This window comes from Mirounga leonina, unplaced genomic scaffold, assembly GCF_011800145.1.
Source record: "Mirounga leonina isolate KUSES-001 unplaced genomic scaffold, KU_Mleo_1.0 Mir_170, whole genome shotgun sequence".
NCBI classification, from domain to species: domain Eukaryota; kingdom Metazoa; phylum Chordata; class Mammalia; order Carnivora; family Phocidae; genus Mirounga; species Mirounga leonina.
This window is the reverse complement of record NW_023270433.1, coordinates 35,595,729-35,621,521: the sequence shown is the minus strand read 5'-3', so window position 1 is coordinate 35,621,521 and position 25,793 is coordinate 35,595,729. Positions and strand designations below refer to the sequence as shown.

Below are 25,793 nucleotides of genomic sequence, written 5' to 3'. Positions count from 1 at the left end.
ATAATGATGCTGGTAACAATAAAAACGACCATTTATTTGAGTTCCTGCTAGGTGCCAGGCTCTGGGCCAGATGCTTTATATATGCTAACATAATGCTTCTTACAATCCCAAGAGTTAAGTGCTAATTTCTTAGAAGAAACTGGTTTACCCAGCTAGGAGTGGTGGAGTGAGGATTTAAACCCAACCCTGTCTCATACCAAAGGCCGTACTTTTCTTTCCATACTACATTATTTTCTGAAATTAAAGGCATTAGAGTCCTGAGGCAGAATCCAGTGTATGCTCTGAGGAACTCTGGGAAATGTATCATGGCTTGAAAGTTGGATGAGATTGGTGGAGTTGTCATGTGCACCCACCCACCCTCCCTAATAACTGAGATACCCGTTGGTGGTATTTTGGCCTTAAACTTGAAGGGTACCTCTCAACCATGTGGGATAGAAGAAAGACAAGGCCAACTTCAGGCTAAGCTACACTTTTTGTTTCTTTCTTTTTTTGATGAAAAATTCAATATATATCTAAGTGAAATAGTATAATAAACCCCCATAATAATTATCAAGTTTTTGCTACTTAAATTCCACTAGCCAGGCATTAAACTTCAGCAGGTCCCATATTGATTAACTTTTCCCAGGGCCATCCCAGTGTTAAGCTCCTTCTACTTCTCAGTGACCTCTCCCAGGCCCCATTCCTCAGCTTGACCCTTGGTCTGGTGGGTGCCTATTGGTTATCTTACTTTCTGTCTCTGGTCATTATTCAGGGGCTGCAGAAAAAAGTTCTAAACATGGAGCTGAGGACCGGACCCAGAACATAATCATGGCCATGAAGGACCGCATGAAGATCCGAGAGCGGAATAAGCCAGAGATCTTTGAGGTTATCCGAGATGTCTTTGCTGTGAGCAAAGTTGCCCATGTGCAACAGATGAAAACAGTGAAGCAGAGTGTACTGGATGGCACCTCCAAATGGTCGGCCAAAATTACCATCACTGGTGAGCAGGCCAAAGTTTGAGAGGACAGGAAGGCCTAGGCTGTGGGGAGGAACCTGGGGAAGAAGCATCCTGAGTTGAGGGAACAGGGGGCTAGAGGGAAAGAAGATAGAATTGAGGGAAGAAGGGAGGGCCTTCCTCCTCTCCTAGACCCTGGTGCCATCAGGTATTGGGAGAGCAAGGCCAGCATCTACAAGTGCTATGAATGATAATGAAGGATTTGGTAACAATCTGATGTTATATACTTGGTTAACAGTCTCATATTACAAGAGCTAGGGGTGGGGGAAACAGGATAGGTAGGAGATCAGGGAATAGTTAAACTAGTGCTTTACTAGCTTGGTGGGTGTGGCTGAAGCATGTATATATCAATATAGGGGTAAGTGGTCAGTTAGGGCTCTGGTGAGCAGGTGGGATTCTTGGGCCAACCTTTGAGAGAAAGGCTGGTGGCCCAGGACTAAGCGTAGATGTGGAGGACTGAGATTAGTGTTCCCTTGCAAGGAGCAGATTGAGACTGCTCTAAGATGGAGAACATATGAGTGGTGCTATGGAGGACTTCTGACTTCTGGAGTATACTCTAAAGCCTCCTCCTCTGTAATTGGGTTGCAGTGGTGTGTGCCCAGGGCCTACAAGCCAAGGACAAGACAGGATCCAGTGACCCTTACGTGACTGTGCAAGTGGGCAAAACCAAGAAGCGTACCAAGACTATTTTTGGGAACCTGAATCCTGTTTGGGAAGAGAAGTTCCATTTGTAAGTCACAGAAGGCTTTGTCTTACCTGGGACTGTATATACTTTAGAAGCAGCATTAAATCCTATTATTCTTGGCTTGGACCCTAAGAGGGATGGGGCAGTGGCACTGGAGAAAACCCGTTTCTCACAGTCTTCAATTGGGCAGTAGCCATTTATTTCCTGGGTTTCTTTTCATGGACTGTTATATCAGGATTACTTTACCCAGGCCCTGTCTTAAGTAGGGCTATTAAAAGGACCCCTGGGCACTCCATACTGCTTTTTCTAGTGTTAGAAAGATTTTCCTACTGCTCAGTGAGAAAACCAGGGACTGACCACCCTACTGTGTACCTCTCAGCCTTGCCATCCTGCCTAGGAAGGATTAGACTCTTCTGGAGAGTTGGGAAGGAATGTCTGAGTAATTCTGGCTTGAAGATAGAAATCTGGGGTCTGGAGAAGTTTCCATTTCCCTTAAAAGGCTCTGCTTTTTCTTCTGCCTCAGCTCCTACTCCTACTCCCCTTTCCCATTGTCTCATTTTCTTACAGACTATTTCATAAGACAGTAAGGGATGGTTGTTGAAAAGTGGCAAGCTCTAATCTAGGACATGGAATAATGTTTGGAGAATCTAGATGCTTTGTCACACCCCTAAGGCCTAGGACCAGGACTTAGAGTCTGAATTAGCTAAGCCGGCTGGTTATGTAGAGACCTTCTTCTCTTGGCTCCCTGGAGAACTCATGTGGAAAGGGATTGGGGCCTAGTACAGTTGGCCTCCAGTTCAGAGTCAGTAGTTACTGGGGGGGAGCACCTACTTCTTTAAGAATCTGAGTGGTTCCTGCTTGAATTCTTTTTATTCTAAATTAATTCTAAATGAATTGACTCTGTAGTCAGTTTTGCCTGTTTTTATCCATTTAGCAAATACATTCTTTTTTATTTTATCTTATTATGTTAGTCACCATACAGTACATCATTCGTTTTTGATGTAGTGTTCCATGCTTCATTGTTTGCGTATAACACCCAGTGCTCCATGCAATACGTGCCCTCCTTAATACCCATCACCGGGCTAACCCATCCCCCACCCCACTCCTCTCTCAAACCCTCAGTTTGTTTCTTGGAGTCCATAGTCTCTTGTGGTTCATCTCGCCCTCCAATTTCTCCCCCTTCATTTTTCCCTTCCTTCTCCTAATGTCCTCCATGCTATGCCTTATGTTCCATAAATTAGTGAATCCATATGATAATAGATTTTCTCTGCTTGACTTATTTCACTTAGCATAATCTCCTCCAGTCCCATCCATGTTGATGTAGAAGTTGGGTATTCATCCTTTCTGATGGCTGATTAATATTCCATTGTATATATGAACCACATATTCTTTATCCATTCATCTGTTGAAGGGCATCTCAGCTCTTTCCACAGTTTGACTATTGTGGCCATTGCTGCTATGAACATTGGGGTGCATATGGCCCTTCTTTTCACTACATCTGTGTCTATGGGGTAAATACTGAGTAATGCAATTGCTGGGTCATAGGGTAGCTCTGTTTTTAAATTTTTGAGGCACCACCACACTGTTTTCCAAAGTGGCTGTACCAACTTGCATTCCCACCAACAGTGTAAGAGGGTTCTCCTTTCTCCACAGCCTCTCCAACATTTGTTGTTTCTTGCCTTGTCAATTTTTGCCATTCTAACTGGTGTAAGGTGGTATCTCAGTGTGGTTTTAATTTGAATTTCCCTGATGGCTAATGATGATGAACATTTTTTCATGTGTTTGTTAGCCATTTGTATGTCTTCTTTGGAGAAGTGTCTGTTCATGTCTTCTGCCCATTTGTTGACTTGATGATTTGTTTTTTTTTAACTGTAGAAAGAGAAATTAGAGAATCGATTCCATTTACAATAGCACCAAAAACCATACCTTGGAATAAACCTAACCAAAGAGGTAGAGGATCTGTACTCTAGGTACTACAGAACACTCATGAAAGAAATTGAAGAAGACACAAAAAGATGGAAAAATATGCCATGCTCATGGATCAGAAAAATAAACATTGTTAAAATGTCTATGCTACCCAGAGCAATCTATACCTTCAGCGCCATCTCGATCAAAATTCCAGTGACATTTTTCAAAGTGCTGGAACAAACAATCCTAAAATTTGTATGGAATCAGAAAAGACCCCGAATTGCCAAGGAAATGTTGGGCAGGGAGGAAAGCTGGGGGCATCACGTTGCCTGATTTCAAGCTATATTACAAAGCCGTGATCACCAAGACAGCATGGTACTGGCACAAAAACAGACACATAGACCAATGGAACACAATAGAGAGCCCAGATACGGACCCTCAACTGTATGGTCAAGTAATCTTTGACAAAGCAGGAAAAAATACGCAATGGAAAAAAGACAGTCTCTTCAATAAATGGTGCTGGGAAAATTGGACAGCTATATACAGAAGAATGACACTCGACCATTCTCTTACACCATACACAAAGATAAACTCAAAATGGATGAAAGACCTCAATGTGAGACAGGAATCCATCAAAATCCTAGAGGAGAGAGGCGCCTGGGTGGCTCAGTCGGTTAAATGTCTGCCTTCGGCTCAGGTCATGATCCCAGTGTCCTGGGATCAAGCCCCGCATCGGGCTCTGTGCTCAGCAGGGAGCCTGCTTCTCCCTCTCCCACTGCCTGCCTGTCTGCCTACTTGTGCTCTCTCTCTCCCTCTGTCAAATAAATAAGTAAAATCTTCAAAAAAAAAGAAAAAAATTCCTAGAGGAGAACATAGGCAGTAACCTCTTCGACATTGGCCACAGCAACTTCTTTCAAGACACGTCCCCAAAGGCAAGGGAAACAAAAGCAAAATTGAACTTTTGGGACTTTATCAAGATAAAAAGCTTCTGCACAGCAAAGGAAACAGTCAACAAAACAAAGAAGCAACCCACAGAATGGGAGATTTTTGCAAATGATACTACAGACAAAGGGTTGATATCCAACATCTATAAAGAACTTCTCAAACTCAGCACCCAAAAAACAAATAAGTCAGTAAATGGGCAGAAGACATGAATAACAAATACATTCTTAAACCCCTATTCTGTAGAAGACACTGTAGATGATATTGTGTATCTAAAATGTGCAAGACATGGGGCACCTGGGTGGCTCAGTTGGTTAAGTGTCTGCCTTTAGCTCAGGTCGTGATCTCAGTGTCCCGGGATCGCGTGCCCACTGGGCTCCCTGCTCAGTGGAGAGCTTGCTTCTCCCTCTCCCCCTACCCCTCCTCCTGCTCGTTCTTTCTCTCTGTCTCTCTAATAAATAAATAAAATCTTAAAAAAAATAAAATGTATAAGACAATCTGCCTTCAAGAAGCTCCTTGTCGATTTGTCTATTTTTCAGTAGACCAGCAGTTATACTATAGTATTTTAATGGAATGTGCAAAGATACTATGAGAACACAGAGAAAAAAAGCAGCAAATTCTATCATCGTATGAGGCAGTAGGATCCCGTAAGCACCTGTGAGGGAAGGAGAACATGTGGGGTACCTGGCCAAACTCCCTTTTCCAAAGCAAACATGATAGGAAAAAATAACAATTCAGCTGGGTTTTAAAGAATGAAGTTCACCAAGCACATACTTAGATAGATGGGGGAGCTGGATGGAAAGCTAAGCAGATACGACCAGATGGACATATCATGAACATTAACACCTTTACTGACTCTGGGAAGGGAACTAGCAGTTGCTTCCTAGGGGTCTTTAGCATTTGTCCACCTTTTGGTGTTGTTGATACAGCTAGCTGCACAGGAAATCAGAATTGTCCCTAATTACTCTTCCTCCCAACTCCCACCCTTCTTTGTGTCAGGGAATAAGGACTGGATAATGGTATGTAGAGCCACCCAGGCTGACTAGGATAGTTTGACTCACTTGGAACTTTAGTACCACTGTTCCCTGACTCCTTCTCTTCCTCTGCAGGACCTCAAGTACAGTTGATGGAACTTTGGGAGGGAATTGGAAGTATTAAGAATGGGTGTTGCTTGGTTGGTCCCTAACAGAGCTTGCCTATTTCTCTCACAGTGAATGCCACAACTCTTCTGACCGCATCAAGGTACGTGTATGGGATGAGGATGATGATATCAAGTCGAGAGTAAAGCAGCGGCTAAAGCGAGAGTCTGATGATTTCCTTGGCCAAACCATTATTGAGGTTCGGACACTGAGTGGCGAGATGGACGTCTGGTACAACTTGGGTAAGGAAACAGGACCAGAGAAAGTTGCTGAGAAATGATAGTATGAATGGAAAATCTGGGGGAAAATCCTATCTACTAAAACCATCACTCAGTCCCTAAAGCATTCCTCTATACAGAGTCTGCCTTACCTGCAGAGAACCGATCATGTGTGGAGATGGGGGATAGAAGTGTGGAAGTGGCTGGAACTCACTCTGGCTGGACATTCTTCAGATTTCAGAAGGCCCTTTAATCTTCATGCTCACCTCTAATAGTTTTAGCTCCCTATTCTCTTAATGGCATAAGAGAATTTCTATGGGGAATATTTGGGATATTTATGGATGATGTGGTCGCTGGAATAAGTTCACCCTATTAGGTGAACGCCTACATCAGTGCCTCTTTTTCCTTGGGTTAAGCCAGGATGGGGGATGTCTGTGTTCTCTGTAGTTGCATTGGTGTCAATCTCTGGTTCTTCTTTTCTTCCTAGAGAAGAGGACAGATAAATCAGCCGTCTCAGGGGCTATCCGACTACAAATCAGTGTGGAAATCAAGGGGGAGGAGAAGGTAGCACCATATCATGTGCAGTATACGTGTCTCCATGAGGTGAGCCAGCCCTGGGTAGATGGGGTGTCAGAAAGCTGTGCTGGGAAGGGCCCTTGTCAGTAAATAGAATTGCTGAATGGTTGAAGATCTGGGACCTGTTTTTTATTCATTGTGCTACCCCAGACAGCCCAAGTAATAGTCCCAGCCTTAGTTCTCTTTCACTAATGTAAGTGCAGCCTACTGGGACCACATGAGGAACTAGCAATGACTTGAAAGACAGAATTTCTTTGCCACCCTATTCACATTCTCCTGGACTTTACCACCAGTTTTTGGTTTTGTTTTTAATATGTATTTAACTCTTTCCTTTGCTGTGTCTCCTGCAGAACCTTTTCCATTACCTCACAGACATTCAGGGTAGTGGAGGAGTCCTGATCCCTGAGGCTCGAGGAGATGATGCATGGAAGGTGTACTTTGATGAGACTGCCCAAGAAATCGTGGATGAATTTGCCATGCGCTATGGCATCGAGTCCATATATCAGGCCATGACGTGAGGCTCCCCTGGGGCTTTGGGAAGTGGCTGCTAACTCGTAGGGAGGCTAATGAAAGCACATGGAGAGAGTGAACAGGTCTTTAGTGGGGTAGTATACAGTGATTTGTTGCTTTCCTCCCTGAGCTGAGGTGAGGTGGGTCTGTGCCCCAAGGCAAAGAAAATATATGTATAAAGGGAGTATGTTTATCAGGAATTCAGGGAGAAGGTATTTATTTGTCTCCCCCAGGGTTCAGAGATAGGAAGGGCAAAGGGCATAAGAGGGTATGTCAGGATAAACTTGCCCAAACATCACAGGCCTGAGGAGATACCGCATGTGTGCTTATATATATGTGTGTGTGATAGACAAGCTTTCATAGATTGGCCTGGATGTCAGAGAGGTCACTAAACTATAGGGAAAGCAGCTGTGTCTGGAGTTGACCAAGACTCCTATGCCGGAAATTGTTGCCTACTATGAGAAGAGGTATTGTTTGTATATTGGTGAGACTGCCACTAGAGCTGTGCTCAGGAAGCAGCCCCAGGTAAACAGAGGGTAACTATTTCCCTGGATGTGCTTCATTTATTCTAAAAACTTTTATTGAGTTCCTTTTATATGTCACACATTGTTCTAGGTGCTGAGAACACAAAGATGAATAAGATGGGGCCTCTGTGCTTGGGGAACTAGTCTAGTAGGAAAGAGAGACAAACAATTACAATATAATATGATCAGTGCTATGGTAGAAGTAGTAACAGGGTATTATGAGAGCATCAAAATTTTAGGGGAGGCATGTGAGGGAAGCCATTAAAGAGATGACACTGAGTCTTGAAATACGGGAAAGGTAGAAGAGCATTTCTGGTAGGGCATGTGCTGGGGTGTTGAGATGCAGCCGAACATAGAATATTCATGGAATTACAGGAAGTTCATTATAGATGGCAAGAAAAAATATGGTGAGGAATGAGCTTTGAGAATGGCCTCCCTACCATTCTTACTCTGTTCATTCTCCCTGTATGATTTCATTCAAACCTATGACCTTAACCACTACTTCAGGGCTAGGGACTCCCAATTTTTTTTTTCCAGATCACACCTTTTCCTGAATTTCAGATCCATTGTCTTGTGCTTCCTCAGTATGCTAAATTCCAGATCAACATCATCTCCACCAAATATGTGATATCTTCCTATATTTCCTATTTTAGTAAATGGAACAATTTTCTAGGCAGGTATCCACACAAATTTAGGAGTCGGCATAAACTTTTCTTTCTTAATTACTACTGTCCCTTTAAATCCCCACATCCAAACTCTAAAACCTGGATTCTATCTCCTAAAAATGTTTTTAACCTATCACTATTACTATAGCACAGTAATAATGATAATAATAACAACTCCCTTGTGCATTTCCTTATGTCCCAGGCACTGGTCTAAGCACTTGATGAATTTTAACTCATTTAATTCTCATATTAACCCTGTGAGGGGGTATCATTATCTTTCCCATTTTAGGTAAGAAAACAGGCATAGAGAAGCTTAAGTAATTTATCCAAAGTCACTGAGTAAGTGGTGGAGCTGTGAGTCAAAACCAGTCTTGCTCTAGAATCTATATATATATATATATATTTTTTTTTTTAAGATTTTTTATTTATTTATCTGAGAGAGAGAATGGGAGACAGAGAGCATGAGAGGGGGAGGATCAGAGGGAGAAGCAGACTCCCTGCCGAGCAGGAAGCCCGATGCAGAACTCGATCCAGGGACTCCAGGATCATGACCTGAGCCGAAGGCAGTTGCTTAACCAACCGAGCCACCCAGGCGCCCCAAGAATCTATATTCTTTTTTTTTTTAAGATTTTATTTATTTGTTTGAAAGAGAGAGCGCGCGCGAGAGAGAGCACGAGCAGGGGAAGAGGGAGAAGCAGGCTCCTCGCCGAGCAGGGAGCCCGATGCAGGGCTCAATTCCAGGACCCTGGGATCATGACCTGAGCCAAAGGCAGATGCCCAACCAACTGAGCCACCCAGGCGCCCCTAGAATCTACATTCTTAGCCATTTCTCTGTTCCATTTAGTGCTTCATTGCTTCTTTTCTGAATGATTGCAGTAACTCTTCAACTGCTCTTTCCGTCCTCGTCTCATCTCTCTCCAGGCTTTCTTTTCCAATTTATCATCAAAGGGAACTTTCTGAAAGACTAAGCTGATCACACTGTGCCTTTATGTTAAAATTTACTATGGTATTGAGGATAAACTCTTCTATTAACTATTCTGTGCTTACTTCTCTTCTCTCATTTCTTGGTATTCCTCTATCAAATAGCTGAACAGTGGCCATAACTGAGGTTTCCCAGATGAATCAGTCTATCATGAATATATTTGTCTTTTGCAATGCAATTTTCCTTTGCTGGCACACTTCTCCATTTGATTAATTCTACTAATTCTTTAAGACTTGGTTCAGCCATCTCCTCTTTGAGAAATCTTATTCTAATCCCTTTCAGCCCCCAACCATTCTGATTGAGGTGATCTTCTTGTATGTTTCTACAGTGGTTTTGCCTAGCATGCCTTTGCTTATTGACTTTCTAACACTTCCTTTCTCTGCCAGGCTATCACATCTTTTGATTCTAGCACCTAGAACAGGGCCTGGCACATGGTAGGCATTCATTGAATGTATATTTGAATGAATCAATTGTGAAGATCCTTGTATGCCAAGGTGATGGGAAGCTTCATACACACCAATGAGCTCTTTTAATTACTTAGTTTTTGCTGCAAGCCCTGAAGAGTCTTTGAGGCTGAGGATGCTATTTTTCAGGCACTTTGCATGTTTGTCATCCAAGTACATGTGTCCTGGTGTGCCAGCAGTGATGAGCACCTTACTGGCCAACATCAATGCCTACTATGCCCACACAACTGCCTCCACCAATGTCTCTGCATCTGATCGCTTTGCAGCCTCCAACTTTGGGGTGAGTGTGATGTAAAAACATACCTACTCATCTGTTATCAGTTAATAAAGTTTGATTTTTCCCAGTAGGCACTATAGAGTTGTTTAATATGCCTAAAATTCAGAGAGCTGCCACTTAGATGAACTTGTTTCCTTGTGGGTGTGTAGACTATGCTAAGAGACTCTTCCTTATTTCATTATGGATAGGTAGACTTACTAATGGACTCTCCTCAGACATGGATACATGAGAGAAAGTGGAATAGCATCACTGTGGTTTCAGGGGTACCACCTGGGCTGAGGCAGAACCTGTCTAGGCCAAGAACTTGGTTGAGTCACCATGTTCCTTAGTCCTGCAACTCCACAAGTAGACCTTTCTTAATATTTTGTTTCTCTCTGACTCATACCACTCAAGTTCATATGCGACTGATGTCTAAGTGAAGATACCAATATATTCCTGAGCCTATCCCTTTTCTAGTGTTTGAACTGTTTACCCTATCCAGGATGTGCCCTTTCCTGGTTTTAAGTTACTTGAGAAGTTGAATCTTTATTCAGAATGTCACCTGACACAAGTTCAATGTAAACCGAATGAAATATCTTTGACCAACCACAAAGATTACCTCTTAAGGAATAACATTACTGAGGCTACTCCCAAATCTACTGGGTCTCTGAGCTCTGTTTTTTGGAAGTAACCATCTTCCCTTATTTTGATGGAGTCTTTCTGTAAATTAATTAACATCATTGATTAAGCCACTCAAATATGTGTTCCATTATCTCATCCCATTATATATATTTATGTAAGACCTAATGATCTATCATACAATCAGTGTATGAATTCTAGGAGTGCTATACCAGCAGCCTATAGGCATGTGATTCCACATTTAATTTTACCTTTTCTATAAAAATCAACTACTAAAATAGTGTGGTGAGCACTGGGTGTTCTGTAAGACTGATGAATCACAGACCTGTACCCCTGAAACAAATAATACATTATATATTTATTAAAAAATCATATAAAATACAAATAAATAGTGTATGTTATTTATTTTAACATTAAACAAGTATAAACTAAGGAAAATGATATGGAACATGGTTGAAAGAGAAACCCTCTGAGGTCTGCTTGATCACCTTCCAAATGAATCAGTTTCTCCCTCTTATCCTTACTGGTATGCTGTGGCTATTTAACTGTTAAGAGCTGCCTGAAGGTAAATCAGGAGACCACAGACTCAGGAACAAGTTGGAGAATGTGTTTTTTGAGTTTCCTTTTATTTGACTAAGAGGAGTTAGAGTCCCAAAGGGATGGAGATGCATGGGTCATCTCCTGTTGACTCTTATATAGAAAGAGCTGTTTCTCTCCCGGGGACTTTGTGTCCCCTTGCCAGTGTAAGAAAATTCCCCAGTTTGAGACAGAGCCACTAAGAGATGGAACAGGGGCCACCTATCCCAGTCCTCCGTTACATTGTTCGTTCTCATGGGCAGGGATGAGATAGGATGTGTCCCTAAACCAGTGTCTCCTCCTCACCCAGAGATTGTTCTGTTTCTGCTACAGTCTAGGGAACTCAGATTATTTCTCTCTTCCCTGTTGTTTCCTACCCTTAGAAAGAGAGATTTGTAAAACTACTGGACCAGCTGCACAACTCACTGAGAATTGACCTCTCTACCTATAGGGTGAGTGAAGACATGACTGTGAGATGGAATAACAGATAATATCAAGCTCTGTCTAGAGAGCCTGTAGTCCAATCTTGGCTATAAAGATTAAAGGCAAGGAAAATTGGTCCCTGTCATCACACCTACGTACATGCCAGTGCCACTGACATCTGTGGTTCTCCAAACTCCCAAAGACCATGCAGTGTGTAAATAGCAGGTGTGGCTGTTTTTTTATAGGCAGTTGGCTTTCCAACCATACTGATGTCACTCTGTTAAATCCTCTGATGACATTCTCATTAGGGTTGATAATCTCTTCCAGAAATGCTCCTTTAAAAATTAGATACTTATATTTCTTTTTTGTATTTTTCATATTCTTCTTATTTTTCACGGGAGGTATGAGAATCTGGCTAAGGGGAGAGAAAGAGGAGCTTGGCTTGGGCAGTTGATTTGTAGCAAGGGTCATGTCCATTCCTAGAATGGAGGGAGGAAATAGATATACTAGGAGAGGGGGTACCAGGGACAGGGCAGGATAGGAAAATGGGCAGTTTCCCAATTCTTCCTAAGTCAGATCTTCTTAGAATGGCTTTGTTACTTGCTTTAAAGTGTTGTGAATTTCCAGAACAGGCAATATACCCACATTAAAAAGTAAGTATAAAAATAACCTCAAAGTCAAAAAGAAGTGGAGTTTTAATTATCTGCAATTTCAGTGCCCTCCATTTGCATGAATAATGGAGAGTTGACAGTATATCTTATATTTGGCATGTAAGTAGCCATTTGAAGGTTTAAAAAAGCAACCCTTAAAATGGAGAGTGGCTCAACATCTCCCTTCAGCTCTCCTTGGCAGCTTCCTCCTAAAACTCATGCCAAGGGGAATGAAGTGAGGCATGGTGGGAAGGTCCTAAGGAAGTCACTCCAAAGCAGTTCTGCTCAGAGCTCTGCCATCTTCTGGCTCTGGAAGGAATGTGGAATAGTTGAGGTCCCTTGCGCAGAAAGTATATATCCTTGATCTAAGTCTGGTCTGTAGTGTGGCTCCACTTATATTCCAGAATATACAGTTACATTATAACTTTTGAAGAACTCACTGTTTAGGTGTAAGAATCTTCACCCAAGAAAAATGTGTGTATAAAATTGTGTGTGTTTGTGTCTGTGTGTTCATTTGTGCAAATGCTTACACATTGCATGGGAAGTAGGGTTGGTGTTGCTTGCCAGGCTGGGGATTATTAACCCCTGCTTTTGACAAGAGCCTGTCTTTGTCAGTAGAAAAGAGAGGGGAGACCTGTAGTTTTACAGCTTTTTTGTTCAGCTCAACTGGGGAAAATCCCAGTGGGTAGTAGTTAAGGAAGCTTTTTATTTCATTGCTTTTGGCAGGGAAGGCTTTCATATTTCTCTTTTCCTTTCTTAAATTTGCTTAATTTGCAACAGAATAATTTTCCTGCTGGAAGCCCTGAGCGGCTTCAGGACTTGAAGTCAACAGTGGATTTGCTGACCAGCATTACTTTCTTCAGAATGAAGGTAAGAGATAAACTGGGCTAGATGGTGATGGACTGGGCACCTGGCCACAGGAACAGGGAGAATAAGAATCATTGGGCACAATCTGAGGCTATAGTATTCATCACCTCTAAGCCCACATTTCCATTCACCTGTTCCCTGGGTTACATCTGAGAAGACTATGGATCAGCAGGGATGGGATGGGCAGTTCTCCCAATCAGATATCCTAGCAATTTCATCCTAGGGCAGGGTGCAGGGACCCATCGAGAGATGCTGGGATCTGGAATAGTTTGAGGGGAATTCTAGGAGGAGATCCACTCAGGTGAGCAGGACCATGGGCCCATATTTCTTTTATTAATTGGCAGGTGCAAGAACTGCAGAGCCCTCCAAGAGCCAGCCAGGTGGTAAAGGATTGTGTGAAGGCCTGTTTGAACTCCACATATGAATATATCTTCAACAACTGCCATGACTTGTACAGTCGCCAGTACCAGCTGGTAAGAGGTTCAGGATCAGTTGGGACCACTGTCAGTGGCCCTTGGATCCTCAGTTTTTCTTTACTGTGGTTATGGTGGAAGGGAGCTCAGGACAAAGTCCTTAATGTTCTTGCGGGTGAGTAAAGTGTAGAGTGAGGACCTTCTAGACCACGTGAGACATTTGTGGATTGATAGGGACCATTGGACAAGATGTGACATAACTGAGTTGAGCAGAAGTGGCAACAGTAAATTTTAGTTTGGTGCTAATCTAAGTGACCAAAATTTGGGCAGTTTTAGGGGGTGAGTAGGTGAATTCTCAGTCCATCTCAGAGTCTCTTTTCTCTCCCAAGTTTATTTGTTCCAGGCTGCCTTCCTCTGAGATCCGTAGTTGTCTCTCTGAATTACCGGCTTGTGGAAATTTAACTTTTCCCTTTGACACTTCTCTCTGCACAGCATGGTCTTCTGAGATTTGTTCATTAGCTGACTGTCAAGGCTGACTCTTACCCTTCTGTGAGGCTGAGCTACTTCACTTGTTTTATGCTGACATCCTAACCTACTACCTGGTGACTGTGTATATTTTTCTAGATCCTTTCAATAGTATCTTTTATTTTCTAATTTCAAAGCCAGGACTTCTTTTTGGGTCTAGTTACTAGTTTACAATTTCTGTCTTAATAATTCTTTTCTTTTTTTTAAAGATTTTATTTATTTGTTTGATAGAGACACAGCAAGAGAAGGAACACAAGCAGGGGGAGTGGGAGAGGAGAAGCAGGCTTCCCACGGAGCAGAGAGCCTGACGTGAGGCTCGATCCCAGGACGCTGGGATCATGACCTGAGCTGAAGGCAGACACTTAACAACTGAGCCACCGAGGCGCCCCCTGTCTTAATAATTCTTGCAGACCATACATTTGCAGAATAGATTCCCTTTAGTCCGACAAATATGTATTGAATGAGTCAGGTCTGAGGAAAGCATAGTGCTCCTTCAATTAGTTCGCAGTTCCTAAGCATATATAGAACTCTAATCAAAGCAGTCTGTGAGAAGTGCCTTGAAACCTCAGTAAAATTGAAGGGATTCCAAGAAGGAAGAAGTCAGATACTGGGAAAAGCTACTAAAACAAGGGCATTTGACATAGACCTTAAAAGGCAGTAGGATTTGGACAGCAAATGATGGGAGGACAACCTAAATCTCTTAGACATTTGCCCTGTGGTGAATACATCCAATTTGTAATGCTTCCTAGGAGTACCTCACTAAAGACTAAAATCTTGTTCACACTGCCTCCTCCCATTCCCAAATGCACTTTTTGTGCCAGCCATATCTTTAAGGCTTCCTCCTTTTAAGTTTTATAAAATGTCCCATTGGTTCTGAAGCTCATGTTTAGCTTTGTTTGTTTAGCTTACCACACTCTGGGCTCCTCTGTCATCCATCTGTGGATTCTCTTTGGTTGGAGAAGACACTGTTCTCAGCTTTGATTTTTCAACTATGCAGGGGTCTATCTGAATATTTAGTCTCTGTTCCCTAGCATGAGATGAACCTGAACTTTGAAAGAGGGCTTATAAACCATTCAGGTACTTTATTTAGCCTTTGAATTTTGCCAACTGTTTACTTTTTTTCACTCTCATTTTCTCATTATTCGTTATTTACACTGAGGTAAACCATCGGAATCTTTTTATTTCTTTCTACTCACCTTCAGTAATTGGTTCATTCATCCATTTATTGCCTTAACAAACTGAACATGTAGGGATGTGAAGTTGATTAAGACACATCTCTGTTTTTGGCGAGCTTATCATTTGGTGGAGGTAGGTGGCACAAATTACTAGATTTATTTTTTTTTAATTTATTTTATTGGGTTTTTTAATTATTATTATTTATTATTACTGAATCTCATTGTAGTTGCCAAAGGTTCATAGGGCGTGTTCTGAGAACCTACAAGAGAGGCATCTAAGCAGACCAGTGGTATCAGGGAAAACTTTTCAGAAAAGGTAAAGCTAGGGGCGCCTGGGTGGCTCAGTTGGTTGAGCAGCTGCCTTCGGCTCAGGTCATAATCCTGGAGTCCCGGGATCGAGTCCCGCATCGGGCTCCCTGCTCGGCGGGGAGCCTGCTTCTCCCTCTGACCCTCCCCCATCTTGTGCTCTCTCTCTGTCTCATTCTCTCTCTCAAATAAATAAATAAAATCTTTAAAAAGAAAAGAAAAGGTAAAGCTAGGGGCGCCTGGGTGGCTCAGTCGTTAAGCATCTGCCTTCCGCTCAGGTCATGATCCCAGGGTCCTGGGATCAAGCCCCGCATTGGGCTCCCTGCTCACCGGGGAGCCTGCTTCTCCCTCTCCCACTCCGCCTGCTTGTATTCCCTCTCTCCTGTCTCTCTCTCTCTCTCTGTCAAATAAATAAATAAAATCTTTAAAAAAAAAAAAAAAAAAAAGGTAAAGCTCAACCTGAATTTTGAGGAATGAGCAGGAGTTGGTTAATGAAAGGGGTTGGGGAAGAGAGGGATACCATATAGAGGTAGTAGAATGTTTGGAGGTACAAAATTGTAAATGAGTATGTTAATTTGAAGAAATATAAGCAGTTTATTTTTTTTTTAAGATTTTATTTATTTATTTGACAGAGAGAGAGACAGTGAGAGAGGGAACACAAGCAGGGGGAGTGGGAGAGGGAGAAGCAGGCTTCCCATTGAGCAGGGGGCCCAGTGCGAGGCTCGATCCCAGGACTCTGGGATCATGACCTGAGCCGAAGGCAGACGCTGAACCGACTGAGCCGCCCAGGCGCCCCGAAGTATAAGCAGTTTAATTAGGGTAGTTACAATGTCGGGCTTTGGAGTTCAGCTATCTGGGATCAGATCTTGGTTCTACTCTTTATAGCTATAAGACCTTGGACAAGTCATTTAACCTCACTGCCTTCAGTCTCCTCTTCTGTCAAATTAAGGTGATGATAATTTCTATCCAGTGGAGTTGTTAAGAGGATTAAATGAGATAACCCATGTAAAGTTCTTAGGGTGCCTGACACCTAATAAGCACTAAATAAGTGGTGGTAGTGGGGAGGTAATGGCTGCAAGGAAAGGGAATTGGTAAGGTGTGGGGTTGAGAAGAGAGGTCATATTATGAAGGCCTTTTAGTTGAAACTTATTGAAGGCCTTGACTGAAGGCCATTGAAGGGCAGAGGAGTCACGCTATGAGAGTCTCCTTGCAGAAAGATCACTAACAACTATGTGGAAGAGGACTAGAATAAAGATTAAAGACCAGTTAGGAGACCCTTGAATGATAAGGATAAGGTAGTGGCAGAAAAAGTTAAAGGAAGAGATGTATTTAAGTGATATTAAGTAGGCAGAATCCATATTCTGTGGGTTCTGTCCTGGTTTCTAGTAACTTCCTTGTAATGCAGGCTTATTAAGGACTGTGAAGACTGTGATGACAAATGGCATCGCACATAAAAGTCCTATCCCTCTTCTTCTAGGTGGTTCTAACTTTGCTTTTGTCCCAGTGGGAGATAAATGTCCATTCCAGCAGTGACCCCTCTTCTCCTGTCCAGGGTCTGAATGTAGAACTGCTTCTCCTTTCCTGAGATTCACCATTGTATTCCTTTACCTCTTCCCAACCAAGTCTTTTTTTCTTCCCCCAGCTTTACTGGAATATAATTGATGTATAACATTGTGTATGCTTAAGGTGTGCAATGTGATGATTTGATACAAGTGTATATTGTGAGATGTTTACCACAGTAAAGCCTGCACCTCACGTAATTATCATTTTTGTTGTTATGGTGAGAACATTAAAGCTCTGCTCTCATAGCATCTTTCCAGTATATAGTATGGTATTATTAGCTATAGTCAACCTTGCTGTACCTTAGATCCCCAGAACTTACTCATCTGAACTGAAAGTTTGTACCTGTTGACCAGCATCTCACTATTTCTCCTACCCCTCATCTGCCAAACACCATTCCACTCTATGAATTTGATGTTTTTAGATTTTACACAGACGTGAGATCGTACAGTATTTGTCTCTTTCTGTCTGATTTATTTAATTTAGCATAATGCCCTCAAGGTCCATCCTGTTATTGCAAATGACAGGCTTTCCTTCTTTTTCATGGCTGAGTAATAATTCATTATATTTATATATCACATTTTCTTTATCCTTTCATCCACTGGTAAATACTTAGGTTGTTTCCATGTCTTGGCTTTTATGAATAATACTATAATAAACATGGAGGTACCATTAAATGTTTGAGATAGTTACTTCATTTTCTTTGAATATATACCTAGAAGTGGGAAGGCTGGATCATAGCGTAGTTTTCTTTTTAATTTTTTGTGGAACCTCCATAATGTTTTCCATAGTGGCTGTACCAATTTACATTTCCTGCCAGCAATGCACCAGGATTCCCTTTTCTCCATATCCTGGCCAGCATTTGTTATCTCTTAGCTTTTTGAAAATACTCATTCTAACAGGTGTGAGGTGACATCTCTTTTTGGTTTTTATTTGCATTTTCCTGATGTTTAGTGATACTAAATACTTCTTCGTGTACTTGCTGGGCATTTGTTGTTGTTTGTTTATTTATTTGAGAGAGAGAGAGAGCTGAGCAGGGAGCCCGATTCAGGGTTTGATCCCAGGACCCTGAGATCATGACCTGAGCCAAACGCAGACTTAACCGACTGAGCCACCCAGGCATCCCTTGCTGCTGGACATTTGTATGTCTTCTTTGGAGAAAGATCTATTCAAGTCTTCTACCTATTTTTTAATCAGATTTTTTTGTTTGCTAATGAGTTATATTAATTCCTTATATTTTGGATATTAATCCCTTACCAGATAGAGGGTTGGCAAATGTTCTCTCCCATTCTGTAGGTTGCCTTTTCATTTTGTTGATTGTTTCTTTTGCTCTACAGAAATTTTTTGGTTTGATGTAGTTCCACTTGTTGATTTTTGCTTTTGATGTTTGTACTTTGGTGTCATACCCAAAAAATCATTGCCAAGACCATTGTCAAGGAGCTTTTTCCCCCTGTGTTTTCTTCTGGGAGTTTTATGTTTTCAAGTCTTGTATTTAAGTCCTTAATCCATTTTGACTTAGTTTTTGTGAGCAGTATAATATAGGGGCCCAGGTTCATTCTTTTGCATGTGAATATCCAGTTATCCCAACACCATTTATTGAAGAGACTATCCTATCCCCATTGAGTATTCTTGTCTCATCAAGACCTTTTCTTATACAGCTAGGCAGATAGCTTCCTAGATAACAGTTCTTCCTCTTAATAGCATTCATGAGGTTAAGGGAAGTCCTTAACCCACTGAAGGTTGGACCCACTTGCATGCTAGGTCTGTGCAGTAACTCCTGCAGAACTTGAAGGAGTTTCTCAGAGCTGAGATGTATATGTACAGGTGTGTTGATGTAGGGGAGGTGTTGGAGGAGACTGCCATTGGGGGTCACATGGAACTAGACCTATTTAGTAACACTGGAGGGGCAACTTACTTTGGCTGAGGAGTCACTATACTCATAGCTACTGAGAGAATGAAGAAGAGGGGCTGGCATCCTTATGTCTCCTATACTGACCAAACTTATCATATTAGTGCCCTGGAGCTGGGGAGAGAAGTTCTCTGGGATGAACTTTTTGTGTATAAGGACCTCCCAACAGTCACCCCTCTGACAGAACATGGGCAGTCTTGTGGAAGACAGGCTCTAGGAAAAGAAGCGTACCTGATTCTAAAGGAAGGGGTATGGGGAGGGGAAGAGAAAGAGGAAGACTGGAGACATTCTCCATATTCTACTCTGATTCTCACTGTCTCCTCTGGAACAAGAAACAGGAACTACCTCCAGAGGAACAAGGACCCAGCATTCGGAACCTGGATTTTTGGCCCAAACTCATCACACTCATTGTGTCAATCATAGAGGAAGATAAGAATTCCTACACACTCGTTCTGAACCAGTGCGTATCAACCCACATGTCCCTGTGTGGTTGGTGGTTGGCTTGTCCATCTGTCTAACAGCCTCTTTCTTTCCTATCTCTGTGTGTTTGCAGTGCCACCTCTTCCTCCTGTACGCCCATCTGTCCCTCTGTCCCTTGTATCTGTCTGAGTAACTGTTTCTGGAGACAGGTGTGGAAACATAATGGGGGGCCCTGCCCAGACTGAGCCAGCCTCCCTGGAGTGAGAGGCCCCTGGGAATGGCTGCCATAGGAGTCCCAGGGGATCCAGAGATCATGTGTGTATGTGTCTGTCCACTGTGAATAAAGTGGGCTTTCTGATGCCTACCTCCTTGCACTTTCTCGTCCACCTTCTTTAGCCTGGGCCTGCCTTCTAGCCTCAACCCTTCTCCCCTGGGCCTCAAATCCCTGCCTTCTGGGCATCCTCTTCCCTGGGCCCACCTTGCCTGAGGGGATCCTCTGCCCCCACTTGTCCTTCCACTGGCTCCTGGGTCCCTTTTCTCCAGATTGAGCCTAGTCCTGTTTCCTAGGCTTCTCCTCTCTTCAATCTGACCTCTAAGAGATTAGGCACATTAGCTTTGGAATCAGTCAAATCAAATAGCTCTTGCTTTGTTCTCTGACTGTGGCTTCTTTCCATCATCCAGGTTTCCTCAGGAGTTGAATGTGGGAAAAGTCAGCGCAGAAGTGATGTGGCAGCTCTTTGCCCAAGACATGAAATATGCTCTGGAGGGTAAGGGTGTGCCCAAGGCAGTGGGCTGTAGGCCTCTAGTCCAAGCACCTTGTTTGCTGTCCCTTTCCTCTCCCAGACAATTATAAGTTCTGGGTGAATGGTATGGTGAGAAACCAGAGGGATTCTAGGCTGACGTGTCAGGAGTCCTTAGGTAGGCAGAGGTTCAGCCAGAGTAATAATGGAAATGGCTGTGTGGATGTGGATTTCCCCTTCCAGCTTTAGAGCAAGTCCTGTTTAAGACTTTCTGTAGCCCAAAAATCAACTCATCCCATTCTGGGTAGTCTCAAGTGGCCCACTTCCTGGAGTATGAATGGTCTTGTGAAGTTTATCTTTACAGTTTTAAAGAATGGTAGAACCTTAAATACACAGATAAGATTATTTGCTTTTATTAGAGATTGCCTGACCTGGCTTTCCTAAAAAGCTGTTCTGGAGCCAGAAAGATACTTCTTCCCTACCTTCTCCTATAAAGCAATGTCATGGACAAATTACTATTCATCTTGTTCATTCAGCTTATTCTTTTATTCATTTCCTGCTTTGGTTCACAAAGATATCACTGTCTGCCTGTATCCAACTTTCCCATTTGTACCCTTCTGTGTTCACTTATTTAGCTGCCTTTCCTGTTGTTTATATATGTTAGTTTGTCTCCTCAGTTTGTGCAAGTGGACCTACAAGGAAAGGGAGCAGTCTGGGGCAAAGACAAATCAGAGTCTGGATCTGTTATTTTGATGGAGTCGCAGGGAAAATGGGTAACCCTCAGACTTAAACTTCTGAGGTTTAGGAACAATAAGTTTTGAGGTTGAAAGAAACCTTGAAGATCTGTATTAAGTTTGAGACAGCCAGAGACTGTACATGCACATTCTGTAATTCTGCCCCAGAGCAGTGGCTGCCTCTTTCCCACACTGGGTCAAGCTTGGGGCTGTAGCCCAGGGCTTAACCTTGCAGGCCAGTGAGGAAGTCACTTGTCCCCTCTCCAGGTAGCATTCAGCAAGCCTAATGGGGGGAGTATGGTCCAAGTTCTTGAAGAATCCCAGCTCTGATGGGTTTTGGGGGGAAAAAAAGATAAATACCTGTGAAAAGTGAATCAGTTTCACAAGAGGGATAGTATGAGGTGGGGCAGCGGTTTTCAAACAGAGGTATCTTAGGAGCTAAGAGAAAAGGGAATAGCCAGGTAGGGGGAGAGGGTTGCTGGGCTTCAGGCCTTTCATCTGGTGCCAGTTAAGTCAGTTCTGCTTTTGTCAGTCTTATATGGGGTTCTAGGTGAGATTTCTTTTGAAAGGGGAGTTCTACTAATGTTTACAACAAACACAAAAGGATTGAAAACTGCTTTAAAGAAAGAAAGAATGTTGACCTGGTTGCAAATCTCACTTTCACCACCTAATCAGCAGTGTGTTCTTAGGCCAATTTTTGTGAGCTCGCATTTTCTTATCTGTAAAATGGGAGTGATAATAGCATCTGTTTCATTGAGCTGATAAAGTAATGTGTAACATACTTAGCATACTGCTTGGCATTTACTCGGCACTGAATAAATCTTATTAAGGACAATAAGAAACCCCATAGGCTCATAGAGCAGAGAGGCAGTGTGAGCATAGTAGCTTTTTTTTTTTTGAGAGAGAGAGCACATGAGAGCAAGAGCTTGAGAGCTTGTGAATGGGTGAGGAGGGGCAGAGGAAGAAAGAGAAAGAGAATCTTAAGCAGGTTCCACACCCAATGCAGAGCCCGATGAGGGCTCAATCTCACAACCCTGAGATCGTCATATGACCTGAGCTAAAACCAAGAGTCAGACACTTAACCAGCTGAGTCACCCAGGCACCCTGCAAAGTAGCATTTTTTTTTTTTAATTTAAATTCAGTTAGCCAAGGTATAGTACATCATTAGTTTTTGATATAATGTTCATTGATTCATTAGTTGAGTATATCACCCAGCATTTTTTTTTTAAAGATTTATTTATTTGAGAGAGCGAGAATGAGAGAGAGAGAGAGAGAGAGTACATGATGGGGGGAGGGTTAGAGGGAGAAGTGGGCTCCCCGCTGAGCAGGGAGCCCGATGCGGGACTCGATCCAGGACCTCCAGGATCATGACCTGAGCCGAAGGCAGTCGCTTAACCAACTGAGCCACCCAGGTGCCCCTATCACCCAGCATTTTTATAAGATTTCACCTCAGGGGAAAATGGGGCATCTAGAACAAGGAGAGACTAGAAGCAGGGACTACAGATGATGTTATAGTAACTTAGGGCTGAGAGGATCGGGTTAGAGCAGAGAATTGGAGAGGGAAGAATGGGTTTTGATAGCCACTGGAAGGGAGTTGTAACAGGACTTCATGACTGTCAGAATATGGAGGCCAAGACAAGGCGAGGAGTTTGGAGACCTGGATGATAAAAGGATAGCGTTGACTCCAACTCTGAAAATAGTATAATTTGATGATTTTGACAAATATACACACTTGTGTAACCACCATCCTAATTAAAATATAGAACAGAAAGTTTCTTCATGCCTTTTTGCAATAGATCTCAGCCCATTCACTAAGTGCTTTTTAAGTATTTTCTATATGTCAGGCACTGTGCTAATTGTTGGAACTGCAATGAGATGAATGAGGCATAGACCCAGCCCTTTGAGAAGCTCACACACCAGTCTAGACAACGGACATATAAATTGGCAGTTCCAGTTCAAAGTTATAAGTGCCACAAAAGGAATAAGGTGCTGAGAGGAGAACAGTGTAATCCACACCTGGGAAGGCTTCTAGGAGGACCTGAGGAAAGGACCTGGGAACACTTCCTGGAGGAGGTGATATACTAACTGAAACCTAAAGGATGGGAGGACTTAGCCAGTGGGGAAGGGAGGTAGTAGTGATGGGAAAAGGAGACCTAGAACATTTTAGGCAGAGGATACGGTATGTTCGGAGATGTGGGGTCTAGAAAGAGCTGCCATGCTTGGGGAACTGGAAGCAGTAGTTCAGTGTGACTAGCACGTTAGAGTGCAGGGGGAAGAGATAAATAGGAGATGAAGATAGAAAAATAGGGCAGCCAAATCATAAAAGAGGTGGCAAGCCATGTTTAAGCTTTTGGACTCCATCCTAAGGCAGTTTGGAGCCACTGAACAGCAATCCCATGTTAAGTGAGGGATTGACAAGGTCGGGTGCATAACGTGGAAAGGCCACTCACTGTGGCTATGGTGTGGAAAATGGTCTGGAGGAGGGAAGACCGGGTTGGAGACTATTACAGGAATCCAGGTTAAAGGTGGTGGGAACAAGACCTAGGCAGATGACTGTGTAAAATGGATAGATTCCAGAGAAATTTTGGAGGTGAAATCAATAGGGATTGGTGATTTAACTGGATGTGAATAAAGAGGAAGAAAGAAGACTTGAGGATGATGCTCAGCATTGAGCAAGAGGCTACGGTTAGTGTGTGTACTCTGTTCAGCTTCAGCTGGAGATGTTAAATGGCGAAAGATGGGGACTAGAGTTAAACTCTGGCCAAGTGAGATGTTCCATCAAAGTCTTAGTACCAGAACCAAAGAGAGATTTGGGGGAGATAGCAGTAAGCTGGATAATTGAAATCATGAGGTTGAAAGAACTCTTCAAAGATGAAAGATGCATGGAAGGAAGAATGTGGAAATCAGGGGCAGGGAAAGATTTAGAGACTTGATTGCCCCTTTTGAGAGATTAATCATCCCTGTACTTCTACCCCCCAACAACAACCTCAAGCAACTTTACTGGAGCATGACTCCATGGGACTTGTTAGAATAAAATGTGACCAGTGTTTCAGCAGTCATCCTGTAAGTTTCTGTACGACAGAAGTTAATATAGAAATTGAGGTTTGGGACCAGAGTACAGATAATGGATTGACAGAAAGGGAGAATTATATAAATACAGTAACTTAAAGGTCCCTAGAAGAAAGCAGTTAGGGAGTTTTGGAGTGATGGAACAGTACTGTCTCCACTTCTAGTAGGTTATTTAACAGGAAGGAAGGAGAGCCCTCCTCATGGTACCTTTTTATGTCTCTAGGTTCATGGACTGGTTTAAGGATAGCAGAGTGTGGGGTGGAAGAAAAGGGGCAAGCCCTGAGAAGTCTCTCTGATGTCCCCAGAAGTGGTGCTGCCTGCTGTTCCAGGAGATGAAATTTCCTGGGACTGGGAGCCTTTTGAGGCTGAATCCCAGGCTCCTATTTCCTCCTCAAGTGTCGGTTGTACTAATTCACAAGGGCCAACTGCTGCAGATTGGATTTCTGTCTTGATGTGGAGGAGCATCACCCATAGCAACTCAAAGTTAAACAGTAGAGAGTCACAAGGACCCTGACCTTCCTTTCTCTGTCGCTCAGTACTCTTCCCCATTTACCTGCTTTTTACATTGTTATATGTAAGCACACAGTTGGCTTTTGTTATTTCAAATTAATGCTTTATCTATTAAAGGGGTGGATGAAGAGGACCTGTGGTTGTAGCCAGTGCTCCAGGCATTCTGGGCAGGGGTGATGTTTGTCCTGGATTCTCCTGAAGGTTCTGGAGATCCAGCTAGATGACCTTAAAAGTCCATAATAAGCATCCCAGTTTTTACAGCATGATAGCCCTTTCATCTGGCTGTGTTTCCAAACTGACTATTCATGTTTGCATACTTTTTGGAGAGTTCATTTTCTGTGTCTCCACTGTGTTCTGGGGCACTTCAGTTTACCTCAAGATGCTGTTACACTCTGGCTGTTTAACTGCCCTTTCTATCAGCTTGGGCCCACTTTGGTTTTCCCTGTCTCTGTGTAGTTGTCATTGACTCATTCATGCCGTGTATAGCTGTTCATCACTGCATCTAAGCCCATCTGAGGGAATGGCCCAGCTACTAGGATTAGAGAAGTCCTAGGAAACCACCGTCCCTTTCTAGTCCTGGGCAGTCTCCCCACTAATCAACATTAGCACCCACATCCCTTTCTCCTCTTCTTCACCAGAGGCCAGTATCTCAGTTGACACTTCCAGAAGATAGAGCAAGAAGACTATTGACCCTATCTGGGAGTTTGGCTTAGTCTCTAAAAGAAGATTTGGGCCAGGCTCTTGGAGAGCAGAGTACTGGTAGGGGGAGATGGTTGTGAGGAAGTGGTTGGGAGTCACCCTTGTTCTAAGACATCTGATAGAGCTGCCTGACCAGATCTGCTGCTTTGGGAAAGCTCAGAAACCGTGGCCTCTACTGCTGGGACCTGACTCAGCCTCCTTCCCCACCACTAGAGCATGAGAAAGACCGGCTGTGTAAGAGTGCTGACTACATGAACCTACACTTCAAGGTGAAGTGGCTCCACAATGAATATGTGCGAGATCTGCCTGCCCTCCAGGGGCAGGTGCCTGAGTACCCAGTGTGAGTCATCATGTGGGCACTACACAGGGAAGGGAAGGGGGTCCCTCCATCTTAGGGGGTGGGCAGGACCTGTGTCCTCAATTCAGTTTAGCAAGCAAGTCTTGAGACTGTCAGTTCTGGGCTCTGTTGTAGAAAGAGAAAACATCAAACTGTGCCCTATCTTCCCAAAGACCCTAGTCTGGGGGAGCTGTTAGGCACATGGCATATGCCAACCACTGGCTCCAATCCCCAATTCTCCTGCCTGGCTGTAGGTGGTTTGAGCAGTTCGTCCTGCAGTGGCTGAATGAAAATGAGGATGTGTCCCTGGAATTCCTGCATGGGGCCCTGGAACGAGACAAGAAGGATGGGGTAAGTTGGAGGCTTGGATTGCACAGG

At 43.1% G+C, this 25,793-nt stretch overlaps 1 protein-coding gene across 5 annotated transcripts in view; it reads left to right on the top strand.

Annotated features, from left to right (window-relative positions):
• UNC13B (unc-13 homolog B) overlaps positions 1–25,793 on the top strand; it is a 208,941-nt gene that overhangs the window by 174,352 nt on the left and 8,796 nt on the right. For all 5 annotated transcript variants that reach the window (XM_035016382.1, XM_035016380.1, XM_035016377.1 and 2 more), the window contains 13 exons: positions 752–979; positions 1,583–1,724; positions 5,741–5,910; positions 6,374–6,489; positions 6,813–6,976; positions 9,737–9,887; positions 11,462–11,530; positions 12,932–13,021; positions 13,363–13,491; positions 19,239–19,366; positions 20,008–20,093; positions 25,292–25,418; positions 25,670–25,766. In XM_035016382.1, coding sequence (XP_034872273.1) covers positions 752–979; positions 1,583–1,724; positions 5,741–5,910; positions 6,374–6,489; positions 6,813–6,976; positions 9,737–9,887; positions 11,462–11,530; positions 12,932–13,021; positions 13,363–13,491; positions 19,239–19,366; positions 20,008–20,093; positions 25,292–25,418; positions 25,670–25,766 — 1,697 coding nt within the window. The remainder of the gene's footprint in view (positions 1–751; positions 980–1,582; positions 1,725–5,740; positions 5,911–6,373; positions 6,490–6,812; positions 6,977–9,736; positions 9,888–11,461; positions 11,531–12,931; positions 13,022–13,362; positions 13,492–19,238; positions 19,367–20,007; positions 20,094–25,291; positions 25,419–25,669; positions 25,767–25,793) is intronic.